We start from the raw sequence: 10,585 nt of genomic DNA, 5'->3' as shown, positions 1-10,585 counted from the left end.
TGCTAATTTCCCAAATTCCGCTAGTACGGGGTTATCCCACAATGGAGTTTATTCTGTAACACTTCCCCACCTTTGTAATTTGTTTTACTTTATTCCAAACTTTATGAGAAACGCAACTTTTTTCCCTGAGAAATCCCCCCTTTCTGATAGAGTCAAAAGACAATTATGGTAAAAAGAGTGAGATATCATTGATATTATACTACTCTCTTGGTCATCTCCACTCTATTCCACCATATGTTCACTATGAGAAGCTAGAAAATATAGCCAGGGATTGGGCAATGCAAACCCACCCTCATCTTTAGGTCTCTGCCTATTTTCTAGTTTAAGCTTTGGCTTCCGTCCGTTCCATATTAATTCCCTGAATTGAGTATTGATCCATTGGAAAAAGTTGGGTGAAATCCAAATGGGTGAATTATGCAATCTGTACACAAGTTGAGGCATATAAACCATCTTAGGCTGGGTTCACACTACGTTTTCTCCAATACGGGAACGCATACGGCAGGGGGGAGCTAAAATCTTGCGCTCCCGTATGTCACCGTATGCGCTCCCGTATGTCATTCATTTCAATGAGCCGGCCGGAGTGAAACGTTCGGTCCGGTCGGCTCATTTTTGCGCCGTATGCGCTTTTACAACCGGACCTAAAACTGTGGTCAACCACGGTTTTAGGTCCGGTTGTAAAAGCGCATACGGCGCAAAAATGAGCCGACCGGACCGAACCGAACGTTTCACTCCGGCCGGCTCATTGAAATGAATGACATACGGGAGCGCATACGGTGACATACGGGAGCACGGGATTTTAGCTCCCCCCTGCCGTATGCACTCCCGTATGGGAGAAAACGTAGTGTGAACCCACCCTTAATAAGATTAACTTGACCTATAACTGATAGAGGGAACTTCCACAGGCCACCACCTTCCGCTTAAACCCGTTCAAGAATGGAATAAGATTCAGCTTTACAAAAGCAGAAATATGTGGGGGTAATCTCAATACCTAAGTATTTAATATGGCTTACAAACTTTATGGTGACCTCTTCATTCACCTGAATTTGGTCAGCCTTATTATCCAATAACATAAGAAATAATTAAGACTATCCCCCTTTTCTTTTATCCTAACTGTTCCCCACAATCAGATATCTGCTGGGCCTGTCGGCATCATCTCTAAGGGGATCATGCAGCATATCCTTAAGATTCATCTTGTGAATACATAAGTCTGGTAAGAACATCACCAAATGAGTGTTTCACTGTGTACTGTGAGGGGCTGAAGTATGTACCTAATTAACACTTTCATAGTTTTTATACAGCTGTCTAAATTTGGGGTATCATCTTATTACTGTCTCCAGCTAATTCATCTGTCCTGTTTAATCCAATAAATAAGGTAGAGACCTATACATCTTTTTATAGTTTTTTTTATAATTACTACATGTATGCTATCAGTAAACTGAATGGTATTTTCCTAATTTTTTTTAGGACACCACTGTTGATGCATAAGTACTACGGCATCTGTCTACTGACATCTTTATTACAACGAACAAGCGAGCAGATTATCAGATACTGCTGAATATAATGTGCTATATAATCCTGTGCATATATCTACCTCTAATATTTGTGTGACAGTGAATTGGATGTTACTATCAAACCCCCTTTCTACACTTACATCTCAATATGACTGCTGATGATTAATCATGACCGTCTTTGACTATGACCGACAGTGACTGTCTTATCAACACTTGGTATTACTTTCTTTTCTTCATCTCAAGTACATTTCATAATTTTTTGTATAATCTGTAATATGTTCTTAATTTCTCCTTCAACCCTGATGAAATGAACCCATCTGAAATATATGGGAGAAACGCATAGGAATATGGAGCATGAGAACATTTGTACATGAGAATACCACTTGATTACTACCTGAGAGTGGCTACTGCATACCCTTTCCCTATCCAGACTTATAGAAGTGAGGGCAAAGGTTAAGACTAGGTAGGGAAATTTAATGTATAGGGTACTCACCTGTATCCATATTCCCTCCCATTAGTCAGCCAGTCTGCTGATATCAATTGCCATTATCTGCTTATGCAGCATTGCTGAGGTTCATTCACTTGTATATATTGTCCAAATAATTTTATTTGTATATTACACTGTCATTGTCGCTAATTTTATAAGTATTTAGCAAAAGTTATATTTTATACTATCTACGCCTCATTGGTTGAGTTTACTTATAAATGTATCTGTATCATTTAAAAATAACAAAGCATCGTCTGTGTATAGGGCAATTTTATTTGCGTACTGGCCATACTGCCGCTAAGGGTTCCATAGCTATTGCAATTAATAATGGGGACAATGGGCACCCCTGTCTAGAGCCACGATATAATGTAAAGCTATTAGACATCACACCATTGGTCCTAACTTAGGTTTTTCATATAATAATTGAACCCTGGTTACAAATCTGGGCCCAAATCCCATCTCCTCCAGAGTCAGCCAAAGATAGGACCATTCCACACAATCAAACGCTTTATGAGAAAATGGCCCTATATTCGGTGGAGTCCGGATGGATTTGTAAACTTAAAACTAATCGTCGAATATTCGTGGACATAGATCTTGATGAAATAAAACCTGATTGATCTGTGTGAATTATTGATGTAATCACCTTATTTAACCTTGCCGTCAGAATCTTTGCCAAGAATTTAACATTACAAGATAATAGTGAGATGGGCCTATAGGAATCAGTAAATTGAGGATCCTTTTTTTAAGAATAACTACGATAATTGCCTCCCGCATTGAGGAGTTAGTATCCCAACTTCTAGGGCTCTATTAAAGCGTACCGGTCAGATCACCCAAAAAAAAAAAAACTGTTATATGTTGCTCAGTATCTCATCCTGATCATGAACATATAATCTTTATGTGCCTATGCCCAATATTTTTCTTAGAATTCACTTTATTTACTTGGAGTGATTGCAAAGTGAAAGTACTTTTCATTTACAGGCAGGGGGTGGGTCCTTTTCTGTGATAACCACTCCCCCTCCCTCTCTCAGCTCTGGGAGCAGTAACCCTTTCCTTTCTGGTTTTATGCTATTCACAAACACACACACACACACACACAAGCTGTGTGCCTACAGCTTTGGCAAAACTACAGCTCCCAGCATGCCCACACATCCTTTTGAGTTGTAGTTTTGCAACAGCTGGAGGCATATGATTGTAGTCCCTCTGTATCACACACACACACACACACACACACATTCACTTCATATATTCACTGATATACACACATACATATATATCCACACATACATACACATACATACAGGGACACTTACTTTTTAAACAAATAAATCCTCTATTAACAGGCTGCAGTGTGTTTCTGCCCCTCTCCCCCTTCTCTTCACATGAGCAGACAGTCAGTGAGAGCCCAGCTGCAGTGTGTTCCTGGCCCTCCCCCTCCCCTTCTCTTCACACGGCAGACAAGTAAACACAGGCAGTGATGGAGCTGAGAGCAGAGCAGCTTGCTGTCAATCATGAAGTGGGTCTGTTGGGTCTATAATATTCTGATATATTGATCGCTATATCTATACTCAAATGCCTTTGCTAAATGCTATATACTCTTGCTAAAATATTGCAGAAGAACTTTGTTTTCCTTAATTCAAAACATTTTAGCTTGCTCTTTGCCTGTAATTAGGATGAGAACCTTGGATGGAGCCAAGATACAAGAAGTTAGCAGTTGAAGTCTAAACATTGGGCCTTGTGGAAGGATGGAAAAATCTCAAGACAGAGAAGATGCAACATGAGTGACCTATGCCACGCCATGCTCAAATGACCAATCAGCATATAAAACGATATTTAGATCCAATAGTTTTAACCTCCCCTTTTTGTCAATTGTAAAAAACGAATGTGATTTTCTAATTAACGGCAGAAGTCCTTGGGAGTCAGTGCTGAGAAGGGGATTTATACCAATATTGGTGGGAATTTGCTTATGTCGACACTCAGCAAAATAGCACAGCGGTAGTCACTCACAGTTTAAGGCCTCACTGCAAGGCATCCTTGACAGTTCCATGACGTAGTGACACAGCAGTGTACACAGCAGGACTGGAATGCATCCCACGAGGCAGGGGGGCAGTTCTGTGACTGGCTTTTTCAGTATGAAATACTGAAAAATTTCTAATGAAAGCAATAGCAAAACCTATTGGTTTTGCATGCTTTACAACATATCAAAAGTTTTTATATCTGACAGTGCCCATTTAAAGACGTCTAACATCTAGGTAATGGTACCTCACCAAATTTTTTGTAGATTTTTGAAGGTAGGCCATCCACCGTAAGCGCTTTATTATTAGATGTTGATATTACCGCATTTTCTAGCTCCTCCAAAGTCAAGGGGCCTTCTAAAAATTTGCTGCCATCTCTAGAAAATTCAGGTAATCTTGCCTCTTTCAAGAATTTAAATTTTTCCTCAGCAGATGAACAGAAACTAGACTCATAAAGTGAGGAATAGAATTTTTCTAAGACCTTGAGAATATCAGAGTTAGAGTTTACAATACAACCACATTCATCTCTAAGCAGGAGGGTCCTGGGCTCTAGCAATATTAGACAACATATGCCCCACTGATTTCCCTTCTGCATAAAAAACATGTTTCTGCATTAACTTCCCTCCCATTGTTAGCGTCTTCCAGCAGATGGATGCGTAAAAAATGATGTGCAGTTCGGAGCTTGCCTCCTATCTGTTCAGAAGGATCGTCCACAAACCTAGCTTCCAAGTTCCATACCTCATCATTTAACATATCCATAGTAGAAGACATTTTAGCTTTCAATATCTCCCTGAAGAATGCCTTCATAGCCTCCCAAACATAGCTCATATACTTACTATTATCATTATATAAAAAGTATTCCGAAATTTGAGCTTCTAGGTTAGCATCTTCCCCTAATATAGATAACCAGTGGGGGTTTAATTCTCACATACTAGTTTTGGGGCCGTCCGATTGACAGGAGAATTGTATATATAATGGGGATTGATCCGACATTGCCCTAATATTATTTTAGACTTTCCTTATGAAGGGGAGTAACAACACATTTCCCAACGCTAGATCTATTCGAGACAGTGAAGCAAAGGTTGAAGAGTAAGGCTAAGTTTCCACTTGTTTTTTTTTTTCTGGCAGTTTTTGGAAAACTGCCACTGCAGTTTTTGAGCCAAAATCTGAAGTGGATCCATAAGGGAGGAGAAGTGTAAGTTCTACCTTTATATGTCCTATTCCTTTTGAATACACTTCTGGCTTTGGCTCAAAAACCGCAGTGGCAGATATCCAAAAACTGACAGAAAAAAAACAAGTGGAAACTTAGCCTTACAGGAAATCTGTCTTGCCTGTGGTTATCTGCTTCTCCATAGACCTATTAATCCAACCTCTTCTAACAAGACTTCAAATGGTGTTATTTTAGACTGCCCGATAACTTGATTAGGAGAACCTGTGTCCAGGCCCAAATTCCCACATTATTAAAATCTCCAATCATTAATATTGGTACATCTGGATACAACAAAAAAACTGCTAACACTTTATGAATGATTAATGGAGCATAAGGTGGAGGGATATAAATATTAATAATAAAATTTTTACTTTATGTATAGTACATAAAAGACATATACCGTATATACTCGAGTATAAGCCGACCAGAATATAAGCTGAGGCCCCTAATTTCACCCCAAAAACTCAGGAAAAGTTAATGACTCGACTATAAGCCTAGGGTGGGAAATACATCCTCCTCCCAGGTCATCATCCAGACCCCTGTCATCATCCCCCCCCCTCTTCATCATCACCGCCTGTCAATCCCTTCATCAGTGGTCTTCAACCTGCGGACCTCCAGATGTTGCAAAACTACAACTCCCAGCATGCCCGGACAGCCATCGGCTGTCCGGGCATGCTGGGAGTTGTAGTTTTGAAATCTCTGGTGGTCCGCAGGTTGAAGACCACTATGGCCTTCGTCATCATCCAGACTCCCCCTTTAGTTTTCTACTCACCTCCCCTCGGTGGGAAGGAAGGGTGAGCTGGTCCGGGCCATATATGCTGCAGGAAACGTCCGGTGGGGAGGGTTAGTCGTTCCGGGCTGTCCATTTTCACCAGGGGGGGCCCTCTTCTCTGCTCCGGCCCCGGACTAGTGACGTTGCCTTGACGACGACGCACAGGGACGTTCATGCGCTTCCCTGTGCGTCGTCGTCAAGGCAACGTCACTAGTCCCGGGCAGGCCTGGAGCGTGGAGAAGAGGGCCCCCCCCGGTGAAAGTGGACAGCCCGGAACGACTAACCCTCCCCACCGGACGGTCCCTGCAGCATAGATGGCCTGGACCAGCTCACCCTTCCTTCCCACCGAGGGGAGGTGAGTAGAAAACTAAAGGGGGAGTCTGGATGATGACGAAGGCCGCAGTGGTCTTCAACCTGCGGACCTCCAGAGGTTTCTAAACTACAACTGCCAGCATGCTGGGAGTTGTAGTTTAGCAACATCTGGAGGACCGCAGGTTGAAGACCACTGAGAAGGGATTGACAGACGGAGAGTTCACTCAAGTATAAGCCGAGGGGGGGCGTTTTCAGCACGAAAAATCGTGCTGAAAAACTCGGCTTATACGGTATATCTTCCTGATTGTCTGAATGCTCATCCAAGGAACTCATAAGGAACATTCCGATGGACCAAAATACTCAAGCCCCTTGAATAATTAGTATATGTGGAATGGTAGGCAGCCTGGATTTTTGAGTTCTGAAAGATATGCAGACAATCAAGAGTTACATGCATCTCCTGCAAACAGAAAATAGCTGGCTGAAATTTAAGCAAACAAAAAATTCCATTACGTTTATTACCATCTGACATTCCTCTTACGTTACAACTATCGATAATGTCATCTGTCTTTACGAGTACTAATGATGATAAAAAATATAGACAAAAAAAAACAAGCACTGAAACAACCATAGGCCAATTATATTTTCTCAATCCCAGGTAGAAAACAAAACTGCTGCAGAGCACCCTTCCCACTAAAACATCTACAACAACAAATATAAAAAATTACTCAAATTCATTAAGAAGGTGTAATAAAAAAATATATATGTAAAATAAAAAACAAATACAAAAAAAAAACCAAATCCCTCCCCCCTTCCACTACTAGGTACTCTCCTACCCGGTAGAGCAGAATAAATCATATTAACTGCTTAGCACTAACACTAAATTTAGAAGGGTAGTATGTAACAATATGCTAGTATCGTTCGCTCCGTGGCTGATGACGGGCGATACAGGAGCCGGAGTATCGTGACGTCAGCGTGACTGCCGCCCCGCCCCATCTCGATGTTGCACTCCGCCCCTCAATGCAAGCCTATGGGAGGGCGAGTGGCAGCAGTCACACCCCTTCCCATAGGCTTGCATTGAGGGGATGGAGTGTGATGTCATGAGGGGGCGGGGCTGTGACATCACAATACTCCGGCCCCTGTATCGCTCGTCATCAGCCATGGAGCGTTCTTTGTTCCGTGCAACTGGTGAACAGGGGTGCTGCAGGAGAGATTGTGGGGTTCCCCAGCAGCGGGACCCCCGCGATCAGACATCTTAGAAGCCTACTATGGTTTTTGGTCCTGGCGAATAAACATATTGAAACCGTATACGTTTTTTTAACATGGGAGTCAATGGGAATCGTAGAGAACCCTATGTGCGAACGGTCCCATACGGTTTTCACCATACGGTTTTTGACTTTGCACAGTTTTTTTCTTGAAATATTTCAATCAAACAAGTGAAACTTTATTCATAATGGAGTGAAAAGTTAAAAACTTATACTTTTTTTCTTACAAAACAGATGCAACCGGGCATCGTCTTTCAAACCGTATATATTTTTTAACCGTATATGGGTTAAAATTTGTACACACGTTTTGATACAGTTTAGTGCGGTTTTAAGGAATCTGTTTTTCATCACAATATATGCCATTATGAAAAAAAATCATATTTCCAACATGAAATATCTGTGATAAACATCCTCCATGCAATGGGGGAACCCCTGCCAAACACCTTCACGTATGTTTCGTGAAACACCACTTTGTCAGGAGATCCTTCTACGAGACGTACGTCGAGGTGTTTTGCATTTTCGGTTTTTCCTCTTTGCCTTCTATTTTTATATTTCCAACCACAGACCCATATGAGTCCTTTTTTTTGTGTGACCAATTGTACTTTGTAATTACATCACTCTTTTTGCCATAAAATGTATTGCAAAACCATACAGGAATGGCAAAACCATAGAGGGAAATGAAAAGAAAACCGCAATTTAGCTAATTTTTGAGGGTTTTGTTTATGCCATTCACTGTAGGGAAACATTAACATTATATTTTAAGAGTCAACACATTTACAGTGGGGCAAAAAAGTATTTAGTCAGCCACCAATTGTGCAAGTTCTCTCACTTAAAAAGATGAGAGAGGCCTGTAATTTTCATCATTGGTATACCTCAACTAGGAGAGACATAATGAGAAAAAAACATCCATAAAATCACATTGTCTTAGACCCATGCCCATGTAAGCATACCATCTATGAGGATGTCATGTCCGGCTGGGATCAGTGCAGACTAGAGCTCACCCGAACCACTGTCCCTACCTATTTGGTCGAAGTGTTTATGTTCTCCTACGCATCATCTGATCCCCTGCACCTCCATTGTACTCCACACAATTTATTTTGTTGGAATAAACAATGGATGAGGAACAGTAGGTGAGTGCTCCATTATTTTTATCTTTTTCTGCCGTTCAAATCAGGACAAGCAAGGGTCAAACCCAGAGAGCTGCAAAGTACAAGGTCAGCAGTCAAAGGCAGAGTCAAGTGACAAGCAGTAGTCAGCTCAAAAAATGCATGAGGTACAGGAAACGTTAGTGTAGGCAAAAATCACGGGCATATAACAAAGTCATTGAGCAGTTTAAATATACTGCTTCTAGGAGGCCTGAGCCTCGGCACCAAAACTGTTTAGCCTGGCACCCACCCCTCCTTATTGCTTAGGCTGGTCGCGTCGCACAGTGATTTTTCTTAGGTATCTTTGTTTATTTACAGTATGTACTAATAAATATCCCTTTTATTTAAAATCTTTTTGTTGTTGAGTTATTTAAGCCAGGTCTCTTTAGGTTAATACAAGTCACAACCACAGTCCACATTCTGGCCCACAGCATTTTCTGACTCAATGCCCCAAGCTGTTACATTGTATTCTTTTGATAATTCCACAGGTAATATATGATATCGACAAACATAGGGCCTCAGTCTTGAAAAGATTACATAGATTTTTCTTTTATCAAAATTTAAGATTTATATTAGATTCCCAAGTTTAATGTCCCGGTCTTTACTTTCAACTAATACTGTATGACCCAAAAAAAAACAATCTAACAATGAGTCACATGGCGGCACAATGACAGAGCCTAGAGGTGGCAGCAGCATGAGGAGACCAAAATCTGGCAGAATGACACAGCCTGGAATTGGCAGCAGCAAGAAGAGACAATAGGGCTTCACAATCCCTGTTACGCCGAGCGCTCCGGGTCCCCGCTCCTCCCCGGAGCGCTCGCAGCGTTCTCTCATTCGCAGCGCCCCGGTCAGACCTGCTGACCGGGTGCGCTGCGATATTACTCCCAGCCGGGATGCGATTCGCGATGCGGGACGCGCCCGCTCGCGATGCGCATCTCGGCTCCCGTACCTGACCCGTTCCCCGTCTGTGTTGTCCCGGCGCGTGCGGCCCCGCTCCTTAGGGCGCGCCGGGTCTCTGCCATTTAAAGGCCCGCTGCGCCACTGATTGGCGCAGCAGGCCTAATCAGTATTCTCACCTGTGCACTCCCTACTTATACCTCACTTCCCCTGCACTCCCTCGCCGGATCTTGTTGCCATTGTGCCAGTGAAAGCGTTCCCTTGTGTGTTCCTAGCCTGTGTTCCAGACCTCCTGCCGTTGCCCCTGACTACGATCCTTGCTGCCTGCCCTGACCTTCTGCTACGTCCGACCTTGCTCTTGTCTTCTCCCTTGTACCGCGCCTATCTTCAGCAGTCAGAGAGGTTGAGCCGTTGCTGGTGGATACGACCTGGTTGCTACCGCCGCTGCAAGACCATCCCGCTTTGCGGCGGGCTCTGGTGAATACCAGTAGCAACTTAGAACCGGTCCACCAGCACGGTCCACGCCAATCCCTCTCTAGCACAGAGGATCCACCTACAGCCAGCCGAGTCGTGACAGTAGATCCGGCCATGGATCCCGCTGAAGTCCCACTGCCAGTTGTCGCCGACCTCACCACGGTGGTCGCCCTGCAGTCGCAACAGATAGCGCAACAAGGTCACCAGCTGTCTCAACTGACCGTGATGCTACAGCAGCTATTACCACAGCTCCAGCAACAATCTCCTCCGCCAGCTCCTGCACCTCCTCCGCAGCGAGTGGCCGCTTCCGACTTACGATTATCCTTGCCGGATAAATTTGATGGGGACTCTAAGTTTTGCCGTGGCTTTCTTTCGCATGTTCCCTGCACTTGGAGATGATGTCGGACCAGTTTCCAACTGAAAGGTCTAAGGTGGCTTTCGTAGTCAGCCTTCTGTCTGGGAAAGCTCTGTCATGGGCCACACCGCTGCCTCTGTACACTCCT

The 10,585-nt window shown here is 43.2% G+C and overlaps 1 protein-coding gene across 1 annotated transcript in view; it reads left to right on the top strand.

Moving 5' to 3' along the window:
* Window positions 1–1,200: 1,200 nt before the first annotated feature.
* The window catches only part of LOC130358800 (uridylate-specific endoribonuclease D-like), a gene marked incomplete at its 5' end in the record, with an annotated part of 166,308 nt that continues 156,923 nt past the window's right edge, over window positions 1,201–10,585 (top strand). The window contains one exon of the mRNA XM_056562609.1: window positions 1,201–1,210. Coding sequence (XP_056418584.1) covers window positions 1,201–1,210 — 10 coding nt within the window. The remainder of the gene's footprint in view (window positions 1,211–10,585) is intronic.

Source organism: Hyla sarda, chromosome 2, assembly GCF_029499605.1.
Source record: "Hyla sarda isolate aHylSar1 chromosome 2, aHylSar1.hap1, whole genome shotgun sequence".
NCBI lineage: Eukaryota > Metazoa > Chordata > Amphibia > Anura > Hylidae > Hyla > Hyla sarda.
The sequence above is the reverse complement of the archived record's forward strand: the minus strand, read 5'-3'. Positions and strand labels throughout refer to the sequence as shown.